Raw genomic sequence first — 21,205 nt, forward strand, 5'->3', positions numbered from 1 at the left:
CAGAGGCAGGCGAGGGCTTTGATAGCTCTCAGTTAGGGGCCGGCGCTGTGGCGTGGTGGGCTAAGCTGCTGCCTGCAGTGCCGGCATTCCACAATGGCCGGGTTTGAGTCCCGGCTGCTCCACTTCCCATCCAGCTCTCTGCTGTGGCCTGGGAAAGCAGTGGAAGATGGCCCAGGTCCTTGGGCCCCTGCACCCGCGTGGGAGACCCAGAAGAAGCTCCTGGCTTCAGACCAGCCCAGCTCCAGCCATTGCAACCATCTGGGAGTGAACCAGCGGATGGGAGACCTCTCTCTCTTCTCTCTCTCTCTGCCTCTGCCTCTCTGTAACTCTGCCTTTCAAATAAATACTTTTCAGGCCGGCGCCACGGCTCACTAGGCTAATCCTCCACCTTGCGGCGCCGGCACACCGGGTTCTAGTCCCGGTCGGGGCACCGATCCTGTCCTGGTTGCCCCTCTTCCAGGCCAGCTCTCTGCTGTGGCCCGGGAGTGCAGTGGAGGGTGGCCCAAGTGCTTGGGCCCTGCACCCCATGGGAGACCAGGAGAAGCACCTGGCTCCTGGCTTCGGATCAGCGCGGTGCGCAGGTTGCAGCGCCAGCCGCGGCGGCCATTGGAGGGTGAACCAACGGCAAAAGGAAGACCTTTCTCTTTCTCTCTCTCTCACTGTCCACTCTGCCTGTCAAAAAAAAAAAAACAAAAACAAACAAACAAACAAACAAAAACCTTTTCTAAAAAGCCCTCCATTAAGAACAAAGCCTCTGTGACACAAACAGACACAGAAACAAGACTCAGATCCACCGCTGGCACCAGCGCCGCCCACGCCCACCCCGTGCAGTCGCCGCCACTCCTGGGTCCTATAACCGCGACCCCTCCGTGCGCAGCGCCGGACACCAGAGTGGGGTCTGCTCCACCTGATCACCATCCCCACCTTCCCACCGGGGAGGAAAACACACAGTTCCCACAAAGGAGACCGAGCCTTTCGACCTGTAGGGGGCGCTGCTTCTCTCCTTGCGGGCGCCGCCTCCCCGTGAGTGAACCCCATCCCCCCACCCACATCCCCCACCCCCACCCCCCAGCAGCAGCGGCTCCCTTCCACCTCCCATGTGCAGGACAGGGACAAAGGCTTCCAAGTCCAGAACAGCGGCTCCCAGTCACCCAAAACGACCCGTTAGAATGACACACGCAGAGGTGCCGACCTTCACCGGCTCCAACCCACAGATGTCACCTTTGCTGACCTGAGAGTCCCCTGTGGCGCCCCTGGCCAGGGACGGCCTCTGCGCCTCTCGACAGGACCCTGGGCGTCTAGGATGGCTTCTTTCCGTGGTGATGCGACAGCAGGGCTGGGCCCACCTCTGGGAGTTCTAGTCCCTGGCCAGCAGGTAGGCTGGAACCTCGGAGCAAGGGGCAGGACCTCAAGGTCCCAGGGCTGGGTTTGCTGTAGGTCCCAAGTGCAGTTGCAGCAGACACGCTTAGAAGCAGACCTGCGCCCACACACACACACACACACACACAGGATTTAAGGGACAGCTCGCTCAGGCCTTCTGCCCAGAGAGGCCACACCATCCCGGGGACCACAGCCACGCTCTCAGGAAGACAAAGCTGATGACTGACAAGAGGCTGCGCGTGGCCCCGCTCCGCCATGCCACGCACACGGCGCTCTCCGCCCCTCACTGGCCTGGGGTCTGTGGCGGCGTAGAGCCAGGCTCAGCAGCCAGCCGCCCGGCCACAGCTCCCATCTCGACCCCACGGGAGGGAAGGGGCCCTGGTTTGCCAGATAGGAAACCCGGCACGGTCCTCCCACGAACCGTCTGGATCCTCCTGCTCACTTCCGGTTTAAAGCCCAGCGCCCGCACCTCCAGGCCCCGGGGACCCCAGCGTCTCGATGTGGGGCCCCTCAGACCCTGCCCGACAATCCCCCTGTCTGATTTAGAAACCATCTTCCGCCGCAGTCGCCGATTCCGACACACCGCCTCCGTTCACTGCTAACCCTTCCTGGACTCGTTTCTCTGGGTCTGCCCAGGGGTTGACCCACTCCTGCCTCTCGGCTGTGTCCGGGGAGACTTTGTTATCTCTCTGGCCCCATTCTCCGGGAGGACGTAAACCCTGAGCACACAGTGGCCGTGCCAGGGCAGCAGCTCCCACTCTGCCCGTGGGCTCAGGATGGCGCTGGCCGACGCCCTCCTGTGACCTGTGGGCTCAGGACAGCACTGGCTGACACCCCGCTGTGGCCCGTGGGCTCAGGACAGCACTGGCTGACACCCCGCTGTGGCCCGTGGGTTCAGGACAGTGCTGGCCGACGCCCCACTGTGGCCCGTGGGCTCAGGACGGCGCTGGCCGACGCCCCGCTGTGGCCTGTGGGCTCAGGACAGCTCTCTCCAACGCCCCGCTGTGGCCTGTGGGCTCAGGACAGCACTGGCTGACACCCCGCTGTGGCCCGGGGGCTCAGGACGGCTCTCCCCAACGCCCCACTGTGGCCTGTGAGACCGCTCCTGGAAGGCAGCTCCGGGCAGGTGTCTGGGGTGGGCGTCTCCCCTGGCTCAGCCCTCGCCGTGCTGGCCTCTGACCCTGCCTGCTGTGGGGCCCGCAGGTGAGCCCAGCCCCATCTGGGTCTCTGCTGAGTTTCCCCAGGGACTACGGCGGGGGTTGGGGTGGGGGGCGCTGCGGCTCTCGTGTCCACAGTCACGGCCTTCGGCCCACACACCGCCAACCTGCAGGTTGTGTGAATCCTGCGGTTACTGGTTTGTACCCACACACCGCTGTCTGGGGGTTTCTAGGGATACCCCAGCACCTTCCTTTGTTGTACAGGACGTCCACAGGGTTAATGACAGCGGAACACAGGGGCAGGCCCTGCGGGGCGACCCTGGCTCCCGTATGAGCACCAGCCAGCCGGTCCAGCTCCCTGCTGACGCGCCTGGGCCCTGCACCCACGTGGAGACCCAGATCGAGTTCCGAGCTCCTGGCTTCAGCCTGGCCCAAACTTCGGCTGTTGGGGACATCTGGGGAGTGAACCAGCAGATGGAAAACATCTCTCCATCTCTGTCTCTATGTAACTCTAGCTTTCAAATAAATGGAAAAAAATTTTAAGTGAATTCAGTGGCCCACAGGCTCTGTGATTTGTGAGCTGGTCATTTCAATGTGGGGAGGCCACTGCCACCTTCCCAGAATCCTTTGCCTCCCAAAGCCCTGGGTTTTGCTGTGCTGTTTCCTGTGGCCAGGCTCTGCCAGAGTGCCACAGAGACCTCATCCGGCCAGGAACACGGGGTGGCCAAGGACAGACGCGGCCCAACAGAAGCAGGCGATGACCACGGGCAGCCAAAGGCCTAGAGGAAGCAGGTCTGGGATGTCCACAGCAGCGGCACTGGGGCAGGCCAGGGAGTCGCACGCAGGCCGTGCGCGCGTGTGTGTGTGTGTGAGAGAGACAGACTGAGGCAGGCCAGGGAGTCACACGCAGGCCGTGCGCGTGTGAGTGTGTGTGAGTGTGTGTGTGTGTGTGTGAGAGAGAGACACTGGGGTAGAACAGGGAGTTGCACGCAGGCCCGGTCTCCTCCCAGCAGCAGGCCAGGCCACCAGCAACTGGCTGGGAGGTGTTTGAGTGTGGAAGTGTGTGTGCACGCCTGTGAATGAGTGCGCACGTGTGTGTGAATGTGCGTGTGAGAGACAGAGACACCGGGCGCAGTGGTTAAGACACTGTTCGAGACACCCCTACCCCACGTTGGGGTGTCTGGGTTCCACCCGACTCCTGCTCCCTGCTGACCCACCTGGGAGGCAGCAGGGCACGGCTCATGGACTTGGGCCCTGCCCCACATGCGGGAGACCCGGATGGCGTTCTGAGCTCCTGGCTTCAGCGGCCTGACCCTGGCAGCTGAGGGCACCTGAGGAGTGTAAGAGTGGGGGGGGGGGGGGTGTCCGTCCTGCGACCAAAATGCAAAGTTGACTGTAGGACGGTGACCTTGGTTAGGACGTCACCCGTGTCGGGGGCAGGCGTCCCCGGCTGGCTCCTACCCCACGTCCCACCAAGGACAGGCCTGGCCAGGAAGCAGTGGCCCCTGCTCGGCTCCATCGGGCCTCCGTCCAGCCAGCCCTGGGCTCCGCCGAGGCAGTGACCCGCGTGGCTGTGCTGGGCTACGGAGCTACGGCAACGCGGGCAGGCGCGCCACGTTTAACTTTCTGAGGCACCTGGACAAAGCCGTGTTTTACTACTACAGAAGCACTGACGCCGGGGTCACGCGTGAGTCAGGGAGACCTCGCAGCTTAGGAAGGCGTGGGGGGAGGGGCTGGGGCACCGCCGGCACCCGGGCAGACGGCCTGGCTGGAGGCCCCCCCCCCCCCCCCCCCCCCCCGTGCTTCCAGTCCAGCTTCTTGCTAATGTACCTGGGACACAGCAAGTGACGGCCCCGCACCGCCACCTGCAGGGGAGACCCGCGTGGAGCGCCTGGCTCCTGGCGTTGTCCTGACCCCGTCCCAGCTGCTGCAGGCTTGGGGGAGTGAACCACTGGCTGCTTCTAAACCAAAGCTTAGAAAATGAAGAAATAAATAAACCCGCGGCAGGTGCTGTTTAGAACAGTGGGGACTCTGAGCTCGGGTCTCCGGGCCGACCCGCCTGCGCGGCACGGCCGACCTCACGGCCCCGCCAGCTCGGCGTCCCCTCCTGCAGGTCCCCTGGGAGCCTCAGGTCTCCAGGGTGGCCGCCTTTCACAATGAGAAGACAAAGACGTTCTTTTCTTTAAACACCGTCACATTTATTATCGGTAACAATAAAAAAATCTTTTAAAGACTATCAATCAGTATTGTATTACCAAGAGTGAGGTAACAGAGTTTACAAAACATTTACAGAATTTGATATGCAAATCATGAACCTGGGAGGGAACCCAGAAACTGGTTAGTACTGGAAAGGGGGCGCAGGGCGCTGACGCCTGGGCCTGCGGGGGCAGCCAGCTGCTCTGAGCCCCTACAGGCGCCTGGGCCTCTCTGGGGCAAACTGTGCACACGGACCCACCAACAAGGTCAGGTCTCCAGCCGGGGGCCTGGCTACAACGCCTGGGCACGTGAGGACCGCCGGGCATGGGGGCCCGGCTACAACGCCTGGGCACGTGAGGACCACTGGGTGTGGGGGCCCGGCTACAACGCCTGGGCACGTGAGGACCACCGGGTGTGGGGGCCCGGCTACTACGTGTGGGGGCCTGGCTACAACGCCTGGGCACGTGAGGACCGCCGGGTGTGGGGGCCCGGCTACAACGTGTGGGGGCCTGGCTACAATGCCTGGGCACGTGAGGACCGCCGGGCATGGGGGCCCGGCTACAACGCCTGGGCACGTGAGGACCGCCGGGCATGGGGGCCCGGCTACAACGCCTGGGCACGTGAGGATCGCCGGGTGTGGGGGCCTGGCTACTATGCCTGGGCACATGAGGACCGCCGGGTGCGGAGGCCCGGCTACAACGCCTGGGCATGTGAGGACCGCCGGGTGCGGGGGCCCGGCTACAACGCCCGGGCACGTGAGGACGCCGGGTGAAGCACTTCCTTGCAGCTGTCAGCAGAATCGCCATCTGAGACATGGGGTGGGGGGGAGAGACGGGGCGGGGGAGAGGAGGAGGGGGGAGAGACGGGGGGGAGAGAGAGGGGGAGAGGGGGGAGAGAGGGAGAAGGGACCCTCTTCAGGTCCTCACAGTTGGAGACAGGAAGCACTGACCAGAGCCCTAACTGCCCCTACGGCGACGGACATGGGCTCTCGTTCCACGGCAGCACACAGCGGGGGCCGGGCCGGCCACCCCAGCAGCCCACGACGGCCTTAGGGCGCCCCCAGGCCCTCCCCACCCTGTCCCGCAGGGTGCGCACGGCCTGCACACAGCTCTCCAGCCACGTGCCCACCTAACGCCTTCGGGGGGGCTGCCACGCCCCCGATGTCCACACACACACACACACACACACACGTCTATCGGAGGCTAACCCTACATGGCGTCTGCACAGACCCACAAACATGCTTCTCCCATAAAAAGCCCAAACAGGAGGCCTGACGAGACAGAGCAGGCCTGGGACTCCAGTCGGGAAAGAAACGCACAAGGCAAACTGATTTGCTTCTGTGCAGAATCCTCCACTTGCCCATGCCGTGAGCACCACACAGCCGTGCACACGCACATGTGTGCACGTACGCACCCCCCCCAGGGCCCACGTTTCAGGCACAAACAAGCAGGGCCCAGCAGCTCCGTGCCGTCTGCAGAGGCACCACAGGGCCTGCGGCGGGCTCCCAAGCGGCCACCGTGAGCTCCTGGGCACCTGGCACAGCCTGCCCACGAGGGGAAGAGCGGCCGGGGCCCAGGGGACTGAAGCCGCACTCTCCACAGATGGAGCCCCCCACCCGCGCACTGCGAGAGGGGAGGATGCCCCCACCCACGTGCAGGCTCTGAACAAAACGCCAGAGAGCGAGCGAGAGGAACGAGCAAGTGGCGTTTAATGACGGCGCTGCTTCCCGGGCGCCCTGTGGAGTGTCCGGGGCCCCGCCCGAGCCACCTGCGCCCGCTCCGGCGCGGCACACGGGGCACTCTGGCAGGCTGCCCGGGGCCTGGGAGGAAAGGGCCCCTCGAGGGCTGTCCCGGCATCCACGGAGACGTGAGGAGCCCGCCGCGGTGTGGGGGCCCGAGCTGGTGGCCGGCGCTCCGCGGGAGGAGGTGGGCGCGTCTCTGAAGGGCTCAGAGGAATTCGTGCACTAATGGAGGAGGTGGAGCTGGCTAGAAAATTTTTTGCATCAACATCTGAGACAAAGGCAGCCCCTTAACTGGTATAAAAACTACGTTTCTTTCCAGAGAGCCCTTGTGCGCTGCCTGGCCTTTGTGCGCACGGCACACAGAATCTATGGCTATGGAGTTAGTAGGGTCAGCACAGCTCCCCGTGTCTCGAGTCTTGGGATCACGTGACTACGTTTCCCGCCTGCAGAGCTATGGCCTATCTGGAGGGTGCCAGGAGTCTGCGCTTGGCGCCGCCGGCTGGCTGTTCACGCAGACGCGGCGTCCCCTCGGCACGCTAGGCACAGGCGCCGCAGCACTACCTGGAAATCATGGAGCTGGAGTGCGACTGGCTGGAGGATGTGGTGGTGGCGCTCAGCTGCGAGAAGCCGCTGTGACTGGACTCCAGGCTGGTCATGGAGCCTCTGCAAGGACACAGTGGGGCGGTGAGGGCCCGCCCCGAGCCCCCGCCCCGGACCCCCCGCCCTCGAGCCCCCGCCCCCCGAGCCCAGGGCCCCCAGACCCCGCCCAAGACCCCTGACCCTGAGCCCCCATCCCCGGACCCCGCCCCGGGCCCCAGACCCCACCCCGAGCCCCAGACCTGGACCCCTGACCATGAGCCCCCGGCCCCCGCCCCCAGCCCCCACCCAGGACCCCCGCCCCCGAGCCCCCCCCGCCCCGGCCCGGGCCCCTACCCTCTCCCCGCTTCCCAGTGGGGCACCATGTCCCCAGCAGGTCAGCGGCCGGGCACCGTCCGCTCCGCCCCATCCCCTGAGCTCCTCCCCCAGCCCCCCAACGCGCAGCCTCCGGCTGGGGCCCCGCCCGCACCTGAAGTCCTCGGAGCCAATCACTTCCGTGTAGTACATGACCTTGCACTTGTGGGAGGACACCTGCAGGGAGGCCAGCACGTCGTCCACAGCGCGGCAGGCTGCTGGTGGCGCAGGCCGGCATGCTGTGGAACTTCCACTGCAGGATGTAGAAGCCTGGCCACCGGGTCACGTGTGAGCCCTGCGACAGGAAGCCAGCGTCAGCTGGGGGCACCTGCTCCCCAGGGCCCCGGGCGGCTGGGCCGTGTCTCACCGGGCTCTCTGAGCAGCAACTTTGAAGGGATGGAAGACCAGCCGCTGGGTGCGTTACCAGGAAGTGGCTCAGCCCTGCCCCTCCCTCTGCCGAGCGGCCACCCCGTGCTGAGGCCTCTGTGGGGTACGGGAGGGGCCACAGCCATAGACACCACGTCTCCCCCGTGGAGAAGCGGCCATGTGGAAACAGGTGCCTGGTGGGATCGGCAAAGGCCCCGGGCTGGGCCAGATGTCACCGCCTGTGCTGGGCCACCCATGTGTGGCTCTAAAGCCCGAGCTTTAGTTTCTATGGAATCAGAGGCCGTGACGGCGCTCAAATGTGCGTCACTTTAGAAATGGGATAGGAGCCGGCGCTGTGGTGTTGTGGGTAAAGCCGCTGCCTGCAGTGCAAGCATCCCCTATGGGCTCCGGTTCAAGTCCTGGCTGCTCCACTTCCAATCCAGCTCTCTGCTACGGCCTGGGAAAGCAGGGAAGATGGCCCAAGTGCTTGGGTCCCTGCACCTGCATAGGAGACCGGGAAGAAGCTCCTGGCTCCTGGCTTCAGATCAGCACAGCTCCAGCCGTTGCCCCCAACTGGGGAGTGAACCAGCGGATGGAGGACCTCTCTCTCTCTCTGCCTCTCTCTCTGTGTAACTCTGACTTTCAAATAAATAAATAAATCTCTAAAAAAGAAGAAATGGGATAAAAACACTCAGTCTGCATCTAGGACCACGAAGCACTCCCAGGCTCACCCTCAGAAACTGTATGGGCAGCAACACCGCCACCTGCGCTCAGAGAACCACGCGCGAGTGTCAGCCGCGGGCTGCCGCGCCCAGCAGCTCGGCACGCGTGCGGTGGGAGGCCTGGCCCGAGCACTCGCTCCCCTCGCATCTCCTCGGGCTGATTTTCCGGTGGGGAGCACGGGCTCCGCGCGGTCCGATGACGCCGCGGGAGTCTCAGGGCCCAGCCGCGTGCACCTGCAGTGCCTGCTCCTCCTGTCGCTTTGCTGAAAACACTGCTCAGGAAAACGCATGCGCTCTGCGCGTAAGGTGTGGGGTCTGTCCGGACCCTGCCCAGGCTGAGTCCTCTCCTTCTCAGCTCTTTTGGTGTCCTGGCTCGTCTGACCTCGGCCAGCCGCACAGACAGGTGGCGCCACGAGAGGCTGTGGGGCCGGGGGTAGAGGCAGGGGCCCTGCCTTCTCCGGGTGGGGCTGCCAGCGGACGACGTTACCTGCACGCTCTCTCCTTCTTTGCACACCAGGGGCGACTCCACCATGCTGTAGTCCCGGCCCAGCTGCCACACTCTGTCTATGAGCTGCACGTTGTTGCCGCCTGGGCCAGTGATGCTGTGGGCCCCCAGGGAGTCCTTCTTGGGGGGCTGTGGTGACCTCTTGGAGTGATAGATGTTGAAGACGACGTCCCCTTTGCACACGTCGAAGTCCCAGGTGATCACGGAAGAGGCGTCCACGATCTGGATGAGGATCTGCGAGAAGCAGCTGCATCAGCCGGCAGGCGTGCACGGCCCCGCCGGGAGGGGCGACAGCCAGTTCTGCTGAGGACCGCCGGGAGGGCCGGGACACGGCGGGGAGCGGGCGGCGGCTGAGGACCGGCCTCAGCAGCGGGCGTGGTACAGGCTGGGCGGCAGGGTGGACGTGAACACCCCAGGTGCTGAGCTCACACCTGAACTTGACACTGCACGGGGAAGCAGCTTCCCTGCAGGGGACGAGCGGCAGGTTCACAAGCACCAGGAGGAGGCAAGGCGGCTGCACAGAGCTCTGACGGCAAAGACTCCGCCCAAGGAGGCAGCAGAGGCCGCGCCGCGCCACCCTCCCCGGGACCTGCCTCCAAAGCCCTGCCCAGCGGCTGGTGTTGGGCACAGTGGGTTAAGTGCTTGGGCCACCACTGTCCCATATCAGAGCACCAGCTCCAGTCCCCATGGCTCTGTTTCCACTCCAGCACCCGGCTAATATGCCTGGGGGGAGACCCAGATGGAGTTCTGGCCCAGCTGCCACCATTCAGGGAGAGAACCAGGGGACAGAGGATCTTCTCTCTGCTTTCAAATGCAAAAAAAGAGAAAAAAGGCGGGGGGGGGGGGGGGGGAAGGGTGTGCTGCTGCACTGTGGCACAGCGGTTAAGGTTAAGCCGCAGCTCCTAGCATGCCAGCTGCAGTCCTGCTAACGTTCCGGGAAGCAGCAAAGGACGACTCAAGTATCCAGGCCCCCACCATCATGCGGGAGACCAGGATGGAGATACAGGCTCCTGGCTTCAGTCTGGCCCAGATCCAGCTGTCGTGGTCATCTGGGGAATGAACCAGCAGATGGAAGATCTCGCTAACTTCTTAGGTGAATGAATAAATGTTTAAAAAAACAGGCCAGCACTGCGGCTCACTAGGCTAATCCTCTGCCTTGCGGCGCTGGCACACCAGGTTCTAGTCCCGGTCGGGGCACCGGATTCTGTCCTGGTTGCCACTCTTCCAGGCCAGCTCTCTGCTGTGGCCAGGGAGTGCAGTGGAGGATGGCCCAGGTGCTTGGGTCCTGCACTCCATGGGAGACCAGGATAAGCACCTGGCTCCTGGCTTCGGATCGGCGCAGTGCGCTGGTCGCAGCGCACCAACCACGGCGGCCATTGGAGGGTGAACCAACGGCAAAGGAAGACCTTTCTCTCTGTCTCTCTCTCTCACTGTCCACTCTGCCTGTCAAAAAGAAAAAAAAAAAAAAAAAAAAAGAACAACCCTCACCCTGACCCACTGTGCTCTGTGGGCTACCCTCCTTCAAGTCCACCACAGCCACTGTCACCACTAAGTCCCTTCAACCGCGGACTCCATGAACACAGAAGGCCCAGCTGAGGGGCCAGCACTGTGGCACAGAGGGCTGAGTCACTGCTGTGGCCCCAGGGTACGGGTGCTGCTCCCTGCTGACGGCCTGGGAAAGCAGCAGCAGACGACCCAAGTCCTTGGGCTCCTGCCCTCATGTGCGAGACCCAGTGAGACTCCTGGCTCCAGCCTGGCCCAGCCCTGGCCGTTGCAGCCATCTGGGGAGTGAACCAGTGGATGGAAGATAACTCTGCCTTTCAAACAAATAAACCAATCTTTAAAACAAAACACAGCAGTGCCACCCAAGAGCAGCAGGCGGCACCCAGGGGCACATCGGTCCCGTAGAGAGCCACCTCCTTCCTGCCCTCCCCACACGACGTTCCATTCAGCCTTCCTTGTGGTGCGCAGCAGACTCCCCCTGGTCTGTCCCAGCCCCCCAGCGGATGCCCACACAGGAGCCGGCACGCCGTGCACACACACCTGTGATAAACTCTACGCGTAGACGGGCCCAGAGCACACTCAGAACAGACCATGTGTCCCAGCCAAAGACATGAGAGTGTGATCTCGCTCCTAAAATACCCGAGTGCGTGTGCCACGGTAACAAACCACAAAGGGAAACCGGGGGAGGGGGCGGGTCTTCCGCTTGGTTTGACTCAATCCCAAAGCACAGGCGCCGTTCTGTTCTGTTTACAGACGCCCTGTGACTCAGAGGAAACAGGTGCACCACGGCCAGGAGCCACGGCCAGCACTCTGCCTCCTCCCTCCCGTCCTCCAAGTAAGAGGTCAGCGCAAAGATCCTCACGACAGCCAGGACCTGGGACTGCCCCTACGAGCCATGCACAGAGAACCAAGTTCACCTCTGCTCGCTCAAGCCACAGCAACGGCACTCTCTCACCTGCCTGCCCAAACGTCAGGCGCATGGGAGGTGTGCCCGCAGCCATGACAGGCAGATGGCAGGGCCAGGTGGCAGCCGTGGCAGGGAGCAGGGAGGGGTCAGCTCCTGGCCACACGCTCACGGAACACCTGCTCTGTACCCAGCACCACCGTCCTCTCTGACAACACTGAGCCGCGAACCTCAGCTGGAGCGGGGGATGGGGCGACTCAGCCCTGGGGCCCTCACGTGCTCCAGCACAGACTGGGCACGGGCAGCACACAGGGCGCCCACAGCAGCAGCAAACAGAACTGCACTCGTGTCTCTGTTCCCTTTAAACTACAGAATCCAACAAATACCTTAAAAATATAAATAATCAAACCCAGTCTAGAAAAGCAATCACAAATGAAAGTGGTTCTGTGCAACCATCACGCACACTAAGTTCAGGGGCTGCCTTGTGGCACGGAGGGTTCAGCTGCCACCCGAGACGCTGGCATCCCACACAGGAGGCGCCAGAGCGAGGCCTGGCTGCTCCGCTTCTGATGCAGCTCCCTGCTAACGCGCCTGGTGCTGGGACCCCTGCCACCCACGCGGGGGACCCGGGGGGACTTCCTGGCTCCTGGCTGCAGCCTGGCAGTTGTAGCCATTTGGGGAGTGAACCAGAGGACAGAAGACCTGTCTCTCAAACAAACAAATCTTTAAAGGTGAGAGAGAGAGGAACTAAATTTGGGAGTTAAAAAGCCCTTCCCCAAGGGAAGGCGAGCTGCCACCACCTGTGTCAAGGGCCCCGGCCCCGCCCTGCTCCCTCCTACCCTGAGGGAGACCTGCTTTCCCCGGGCTTCCAGTTACCCAGCCTAAACAACAGGTGTCGGCGGAGCCCTAGCCAGGGTGCGGGCAAGGCGGCCGAGCCCGGCTGTGGACCCGTGGGGCGGGGGAGGGCGGTGGCGGCACCTCGTGCGGGGCGCCCTTGAAGACGCTCGCGGACTGGTAGATGGTCTCGGTCCACAGCTTCAGGTCCTCATTCTCCAGTTCCTCCGCGGTCCGGTACAGAGACTTGGGGACCAGTCCGCCCTCCGGCACCTCACACTGCAACGAAAACACAGCGGTGAGCGCTGGGCAAGCACACCCAGCCTTGGGGGCCCCAAACAGGCCGCGCCGCCCAGCGCTGACAGGGGCCGCCGAGGGGCCACGGACAGGGGCCGTGGCAGGGCCCCGAGGCAGCCGGCCCTGCTCAGCAGAGCAGCTTTGACCAGGGCATCCACGTGTGGTGCTGAACTTCGCAGATGAGACCGAGTTGAAGCCGCTTCGCCAAGAACTGGGGCGCGAGCACTGGCTGCTTTCTACAGCCGCTTCGCGCAGGAGTCAGGCACCGTGGAGGAGGAACCTTGTGCCAAGAAGCGTTTCGCTTTCACCAGCTGCAGGCGTTCTCTCTGACATGAAGTCAGTCAAGGTGAGAACTGGGGGCTGCGCTGTGGCACAGCGGGTGAAGCCCCCGCCTGCGAGGCCAGCACCCGGTATCAGAGCACTGGGTTGAGTCCCATCCAGCTCCCTGCGAATGCACCTGGGAAGGCACTGGAAGATGATCCATGCGCTTGGGCTCCTGCCACTTACGTGGGGACCAGGATGGAGTTCCTGGCTCCTGGCTTTGGTCGGCTCAGACCTGGCTGTTACAGCCGTGAGCCAGCGGATGAGAGTACACACTCTGCTGCTCTCCCTTTCAAGTGTGTGTGTGTGTGTGCGTATACAGGAGTGTGTGTACGTGTACATATGTACTCGTGTGTATTCATGTATGTGTGCACTGGTATGTGTACATGTGTGTGTATATGTGTGTGTACGTATGTGTATATGTGTATGTATATATGTGTGTATTTGTGTGTACATGTGTATATATGTATGTGTGTATATGTGTGTGTATATGTGTATTTGTATGTGCAGGTGTACATATTTGTATATGCATGTCTATGTATATATGTGTGAGTATTTGTATGTATATGTATATATGTATTTGTGTACATATTTGTATATGCAGTATATGTATACGTGTGTATTTGTATGTATATATGTGTGTATATGTATGTGTGTATGTGTATGTACATGTGTATGTATATGTACATGTGTGTGTATAGATATGAAAGAATCAGTGAGCACAGCTTCGTGTGTGAGAACCAAGTCCAATGACTGGTCTACAGCACCAGCCAGAAACACACACAACTTATTTTGATTTTGTTTGAAACAGGCTACACAGAATTAGAACCTGAACTCATCACCCATGTCCTCATGACGTCACGTCCCAGCTCCTAAGACCCGAGCAGGCTCTGTGTCTGAACACATCACTCATGTCCTCATGACGTCACGTCCCAGCTCCTAAGACCCGAGCAGGCTCTGTGTCTGAACACATCACCCATGTCCTCATGACGTCACGTCCCAGCTCCTAAGACCCGAGCAGGCTCTGTGTCTGAACACATCACCCATGTCCTCATGACGTCACGTCCCAGCTCCTAAGACCCGAGCAGGCTCTGTGTCTGAACACATCACCCATGTCCTCATGACGTCACGTCCCAGCTCCTAAGACCCGAGCAGGCTCTGTGTCTGAGCACATCACCCATGTCCTCATGACGTCACGTCCCAGCTCCTAAGACCCGAGCAGGCTCTGTGTCTGAGCACATCACCCATGTCCTCATGACGTCACGTCCCAGCTCCTAAGACCCGAGCAGGCTCTGTGTCTGAACACATCACCCATGTCCTCATGACGTCACGTCCCAGCTCCTAAGACCCGAGCAGGCTCTGTGTCTGAACACATCACCCGTGTCCTCATGACGTCACGTCCCAGCTCCTAGGATCCGAGCAGGCTCTGTGTCTGAGCACATCACCCGTGTCCTCATGACGTCACGTCCCAGCTCCTAAGACCCGAGCAGGCTCTGTGTCTGAACACATCACCCATGTCCTCATGACGTCACGTCCCAGCTCCTAAGACCCGAGCAGGCTCTGTGTCTGAACACATCACCCATGTCCTCATGACGTCACGTCCCAGCTCCTAAGACCCGAGCAGGCTCTGTGTCTGAACACATCACCCATGTCCTCATGACGTCACGTCCCAGCTCCTAGGATCCGAGCAGGCTCTGTGTTACTGTCCGTCCTGGGCAGCACAGCACAGATGGGAAAACCTCACAGTAAGGACAGAGCAGGCCGGGTCAGGGTGGGAACCCCGCAGGCTCAGAGAGGCAGGGGCGGCCTCCATGCCGGTCGGCCCCAGCGCAGCACAGGGGTGGAGACCACCGAAGCTCAGACAGCTCAACTCTTGTCCAAAATTCTTAGCACTCCAAGTACGTCTCAGCGGTCAGCGTGTGCCGAACGCAGGCCTGGCTCCCCACCGGTCCAGGCTCCTCTGGCTCCTCTGCTCTGTCCCAGGCACAGTCAGAAGCTGCGACTTTCCAGGACCCCCACACGGCTCACGGTCTCTCTGAGCCTGGCTCTGGCACCTGGGAAGCCGCGGTGCCGTCATTCACTCGCTCACTGCACCGCACTGTGACTACGCCAGCAGTGTCTCTCCAGCAAAACTGGCGACTGACGCCTAAGCTTCAGCATCTTCTAAATTCTCTGAGCATTCAGGAAGACATCCTGCTGGCTCCTGCCGGCCTCATCATGTGGACGTCCAGTCTGGGTCTCCTCAACACTCGCGCCAGGCGACAGCATGTGGAGCCGCGGCCAGGTTCTGAGGGCGACTCTCCCACCAGAGGCCAGGACATGCAGGTGTCTGCCTCGTTGTCCATCCCCCGACAGACGCAGGGAGAAGCAGGGCACCTGCAGGCGCCCAGCTCCTCTGCGCAGTCAGGAAGCCTGCCCACAGGGAGTGTGTGACAATTCCGCTAGGTTCTGTGCGCACCTAAGTGGTTCTACTGCGTTTACGCTAGGATCAGAGATGACAGCCCACAAACCGAGAACAGATGGCGCCACATAAACGCTCTGCGCCCCCGGCCAGCCCGCCCCCCGCCTCAGGCAGCGGCGCACCATGCACTCCCCGCTCAGGAAGTCGGGGATGATCTCCTTGTCGATGTAGTCCAAGAGGCCTCCGGGGCCCTGGTAGTCGTTCCCCGCGTAAATGAGGAATTTCCTTCTGGTGTTGTCATCGATAAACGGACTAACCTGCAAGTGAACAGAGAACGGCCCGTAACCACGTCTGCTGCGCTGGTCATCAGAGCGAGACCACCAGGTGGCGCGGGCGCCCTGCGCAGAGGCTGCGATGCAGCCTGGCGTCCACACCCCCTCCGGAAGTGCCTGCTTCCAGTGCTAACTCGCGGGCCTGATCCAGCTCGGATCCAGTTCGGATCCAGCTCCCGCTGGCTTGCACCCTGGGGTGCAAATGCTCGGGTCCCTGCACCCACACGGGAGGCCTGGGATGGGTTCTGGGCTCCTGGTGTGGCCTGGGCTAGACCTGGCTGTTGCTGGCATCTGGGGAGTAAGCCAGCAGATGGAGCACCCCCCCCACCCCGTGCATTTCAGACAAAATGAAAATTAACAAAAAACAAAACAACAATGTGGTATTTTGAGTGGGAGGCTGACGGAAGAAAATTCCATCTGCGCAGCGTTAGGGACGTGGAAGCTTCGCGTCTGTCTTCCTCGAGACAAACACTGTGTCTCTGAGTTAGTGAAGAGCTAAGATCACGTGAGGCCCAGTGTCTGAATGCAGGCTGTACACTTTCCCAGCGGCTGACAGCACAGAGACCACCAGGGAAGACCCTGGCTGACAGCACGGAGACCACCAGGGAAGACCCTGGCTGACACCACGGAGACCACCAGGGAAGACCCCGGCTGACAGCAGGAGACCACCAGGGAAGACTCCGGCTGACAGCGTGGAGACCACCAGGGAAGACCCTGGCTGACAGCGTGGAGACCACCAGGGAAGACCCTGGCTGACAGTATGGAGATCCACCAGCATCCAGAGGACAGGGAAGACCCCGGCTGACAGTGTGGAGACCACCAGGGAAGACCCCGGCTGACAGTATGGAGACCACCAGGGAAGACCCCGGCTGACAGCGTGGAGACCACCAGGGAAGACCCCGGCTGACAGCGTGGAGACCCACCAGTGTCCAGAGGACAGGGAAGACCCTGGGCGCGCGGAGGATGAGCAGCCGGCCCAGCGTCTCGGGGTAGTTGGCCTCCACCACCTCGATGATCCGCAGCAGGGCCTTGACCCCCGGCCTCCAGAGGTGGCGCATGTTCAGCCCTTCCAGGTCCACCAGGCAGGTCCAGGAGCTGCAGGGCGGGTGGAGAGGGGTCTCAGCTCTCGTTCCGTACTGCGCATCAGGCAGCACCGGGTGCCTGGGCCGTGCACTCGCGCTCTGCCTCCTCGTGTGGAGCAGAGTGCAACGCTCAGGCAGGCGCTGGCCCCCTGACAACGCCGGAAGCCCCATCTGGACGGGCCAGCCAGGCCACGGGCGCTGTCCCTGGCAGGCTGAGCGGCCGCCCCGACCTGCCGGCAGCAGGCACGCATCTGGCACTCTGACACATCTTCAGCACATATTTACTGAGTGAGGCCCGTCTCGGGTGCTGAGCACGGCTGTGGACAGACAAGCAGCCAGAGGCCCCGCCCCCAGGGAGCGGTCCCGACTGACGTCCTGGCGCTAGCCTGGGATGCCGCGTGACCTGAGGACAGTCCGCCACACTACAAGGATGGCTGACGAACGGAGTAACTGCAGGAGTTGGTGGGCCCGAAACAAACACGCAAACAAGCTGCAAGCTGGGGCTCCAAGAGCCGTGCAGGCTAACCAGAGAGGCCAACACTCAGTGACCAAACTCCTATATCCAGGGCTGGCGCTGGGGTTGTTTCTGCTTGTGATGCCCAGCCCATGTCAGCACAGGTTCAGGTCCCGGCTGCTCCACTTCCAATCCAGCTCCCTGCTAATGCACCTGGGAAGGCAGTGGAGGTCAGCCCAGGAGTGTAGGCCCCTGCACCCACCTGGGAGACCTGGAAGAAGCTCCTGGCTTCGGTTTGACCCAGCCCTGGCCTTAGGAGCCATTCGGGGAGTGAACCAGCGAATGGAAGACCTCTCTCTCTCTCTCTCTCTCTCTCTCTCTGTTACTCTGCCTTTCAAATAAATATGTTAAAAAAAAAAACAAACAAACAAACAAACTCAGCCCAGTGACTCTCGCTCCACAATGCTATGGCGTATTACTCTACCTTCTCGGAGGTCTTGCAACGTACAAACTGCCAGATCTGGCCTCTGAAAGCCAGCGAGAGCTTAGCCAGCTGGGGGAAGCCAACCCCTCACGCACCTGATCGGCCGGCCAAAGACCTTGGTGTTCTCCTCACAGCGCCTCAGCCCCTCCTCGTTGATGGAGAGCACCTGCGCACAAAAAGGCCGGGGAGCCTGGCGTGAGCCTCGGGGACAGCGGCGCTGCGCCACGCCTCGGAGGGCCCGGGGAGCCTGGCGTGAGCCTCGGGACAGCGGCGCTGCGCCACGCCTCGGAGGGCCCGGGGAGCCTGGCGTGAGCGCTCGGGACAGCGGCGCTGCGCCACGCCTCGGAGGGCCCGGGGAACCTGGCGTGAGCCTCGGGGACAGCGGCGCTGCGCCACGCCTCGGAGGGCCCGGGGAGCCTGGCGTGAGCCTCGGGACAGCGGCGCTGCTCCACGCCTCGGAGGGCCCGGGGAGCCTGGCGTGAGCGCTCGGGACAGCGGCGCTGCGCCACGCCTCGGAGGGCCCGGGGAGCCTGGCGTGAGCCTCGGGGACAGCGGCGCTGCGCCACGCCTCGGAGGGCCCGGGGAGCCTGGCGTGAGCCTCGGGACAACGGCGCTGCGCCACGCCTCGGAGGGCCTGGGGAGCCTGGCGTGAGCCTCGGGGACAGCGGCGCTGCGCCACGCCTCAGAGGGCCCGGGGAGCCTGGCGTGAGCCTCGGGACAGCGGCGCTGCGCCACGCCTTGGAGGGCCCGGGGAGCCTGGTGTGAGCGCTCGGGGACAGCGGCGCTGCTCCACGCCTCGGAGGGCCTGGGGAGCCTGGTGTGAGCGCTCACTCAGGACAGCGGCACTGCTCCACGCCTTGGAGGGGCCCGGGGAGCCTGGTGTGAGCGCTCAGGACAACGGCGCTGCTCCACACGTTGCAGGGGCCCATGACAGAGCATGCTGTCCCTGCTGAACAGACGCTGGCCACGGAAGCTTCCCGTGGTGTCCACGTAGACACTGTCGTTCTCCCTGGAGAACCAGCACCGCCCCAGGGCAAGGGCAGCAGCCAGCCCCCGGAGCTGCTCAGAGGAGCCGCCGGGTGAGCGGGGAGAACACGAGCTGGCGCCATTCTCAGAACCAGGCACTGGGAGCAGCAGGAGATAAGCGCCAAGTGTGGGAGCCCCGCGCCCCCGCCCCAGCCCAGCGAAGGGGCCATCTCAGAGCAGGCTCCGCACACGGCCCAGGAGAGGCCCCCAACTCCCCCACTGGAGAAGCCCCTCCAGACCTCCATGTGCACCTGAGAGACGGCCTCGGGCCAACAGCACACCCCACAGAATGCCCACGACGGGGGCTTCCAAGACAAAGGCATGGATTATAGAGGAACCTTCTAAAGCTCGCGTTTTTGTTTAAACTTAAGGACCACGTCCCTCAGCTGCCAGCGCCAGGGGCTGCCGTGGGCGAAGGGGCAGTGCGGAGTGGGCCTGCAGTGTGGGAGCAGACGGCAGCCGCTCAGCCCGGTGTGAGTGCGTGCAGCGGGAGGCTCAGGAGATCTCAGAGCCGGGGAGGGAGGGTGGTGAGTGCGCCCGAGTGGGGGGCGGCGGGCTCAGGACCAGTCCCCAGGGAGGCGCCCGGGTACAATCAGTGTTGCTCTGAGGCTGTCACGGCGAGAAACACTTGCATAACTTGCGCGTCCTCCTCTGAGATCTTAAAAAACAGTTTCTTTTCTAATAACAAAGGCGAGCCGCCAGGACAGATCGGTGGCAACACGCCAATGCCACCAGCAACACGCCAATGCCACCAGCAGCGAGAGCAGCGTGAAGCTGGCACGGGGCCCGGCAACCCGGCAGTGGACACTCACGTATCTCAGCAGGGCCTCCTCTCCGAGGGCTCTCACCAGCCCCTTGGTGTCCATCTGGCCCAGCCTGAGCACGTAGAGCGGCCGCCCATCTGCAGAAAGGGAAGAGAAGAGTGTCGGCACGAGCCTCCCGGGAAGCTGGGGGAGCGGCTCGCAGAGCCCAACAAGGCAGCGTGGCCCACGCTCCACCCCAGAGCCCGACGAGGCAGCGTGGCCCACACTCCACACCCCAGAGCCCGACGAGGCAGCGTGGCCCACGCTCCACACCCTCAGAGCCCGACGAGGCAGCGTGGCCCACGCTCCACACCCCAGAGCCCGACGAGGCAGCGTGGCCCACGCTCCACACCCTCAGAGCCCGACGAGGCAGCGTGGCCCACGCTCCACACCCCAGAGCCCGACGAGGCAGCGTGGCCCACGCTCCACACCCTCAGAGCCCGACGAGGCAGCGTGGCCCACGCTCCACACCCTCAGAGCCCGACGAGGCAGCGTGGCCCACGCTCCACACCCTCAGAGCCCGACGAGGCAGCATGGCCCACGCTCCACACCCTCAGAGCCCGACGAGGCAGCGTGGCCCACGCTCCACACCCTCCACACCCTCAGAGCCCGACGAGGCAGCGTGGCCCACGCCCCACCCTCAGAGCCCGACGAGGCAGCGTGGCCCACGCTCCACCCCAGAGCCCGACGAGGCAGCGTGGCCCACGCTCCACACAAGCCGCAGCTCGCTCCTTCTCACGGAAGCACCACCTAGTGTGGAGGGCTGGTAGCCCACGTCTTCCCAAGAAAACTGCAAGGAAGGGACCTGCATTGTGGCATAACAAGCCCCTGCCTGCACTGCCGGCTTCCCATATGGGCTGCCAGTTCACATCCTGGCTGGTCCACTTCCAATCCAGTTCCCTTATGCTAATGGGTTTGGGAAAGCAGTGGAAGATGGCCCAAGTGCTTGTGCCCCTGCACCCACATGGGAGACCTGGAAGAAGCTCCTGACTCTCAGCTTTGGCCTGACCCAGCCCTGGCTGTTGTGACCATCTTGGGAGAGAACCAGCAGATGGAAGATTTCTCTCTCACTCTCACTTCTCAGGAGCCAAGAACTCCATCCAGGTCTCCCACATGGGTAGCAGGGGCCTGAGCACTTGGGCCATCATGGCTGCCTTCAGGTACGTTAGCAGGGAGCTGGTTTGGAAGTGGAGCAGCCGGGACTCGAATGTCACTCCAATATAGAACGATGGTATCACAGGCAGCTTAAACCGCTGAGCCACAGCGCTGATGCCCACAGGTATTTCTTCTACAAATGCAGAATACTTTCAAAACCTCCTTTCTTAGGGCCGGCACCGCGGCTCACTAGGCTAATCCTCCGCCTAGCGGCGCCGGCACACCAGGTTCTAGTCCCGGTCAAGGCACCGATCCTGTCCCGGTTGCCCCTCTTCCAGGCCAGCTCTCTGCTGTGGCCAGGGAGTGCAGTGGAGGATGGCCCAAGTGCTTGGGCCCAGCACCTGCACGGGAGACCAGGAGAAGCACCTGGCTCCTGCCATCGGATCAGCGCAGTGCGCCGGCCGCAGCGCGCCTACCGCGGCGGCCATTGGAGGGTGAACCAACAGCAAAAGGAAGACCTTTCTCTCTGTCTCTCTCTCTCACTGTCCACTCTGCCTGTCAAAAAAATAAATAAATAAAAAATTTTAAATAAGTAAAATAAAAATCTTTAAAAAAAAAAAAACTTCTTTCTTAGAAAAAGAATTATTTTTC

General features: G+C 62.5%; 1 protein-coding gene across 1 annotated transcript in view; it reads right to left on the reverse strand.

Moving 5' to 3' along the window:
- Positions 1-5,430: 5,430 nt before the first annotated feature.
- The window catches only part of SEC14L1 (SEC14 like lipid binding 1), a 58,934-nt gene continuing 43,159 nt past the window's right edge, over positions 5,431-21,205 (reverse strand). Inside the window, 10 exon segments of the mRNA XM_062215462.1 lie at positions 5,431-5,539; positions 7,036-7,137; positions 7,541-7,629; positions 7,631-7,720; positions 9,001-9,252; positions 12,404-12,538; positions 15,461-15,595; positions 16,534-16,705; positions 17,726-17,796; positions 19,469-19,557. Coding sequence (XP_062071446.1) covers positions 5,524-5,539; positions 7,036-7,137; positions 7,541-7,629; positions 7,631-7,720; positions 9,001-9,252; positions 12,404-12,538; positions 15,461-15,595; positions 16,534-16,705; positions 17,726-17,796; positions 19,469-19,557 — 1,151 coding nt within the window. The 3' untranslated portion in view covers positions 5,431-5,523.

This window comes from Lepus europaeus, chromosome 18 (genome assembly GCF_033115175.1).
Source record: "Lepus europaeus isolate LE1 chromosome 18, mLepTim1.pri, whole genome shotgun sequence".
Classification (NCBI taxonomy): domain Eukaryota; kingdom Metazoa; phylum Chordata; class Mammalia; order Lagomorpha; family Leporidae; genus Lepus; species Lepus europaeus.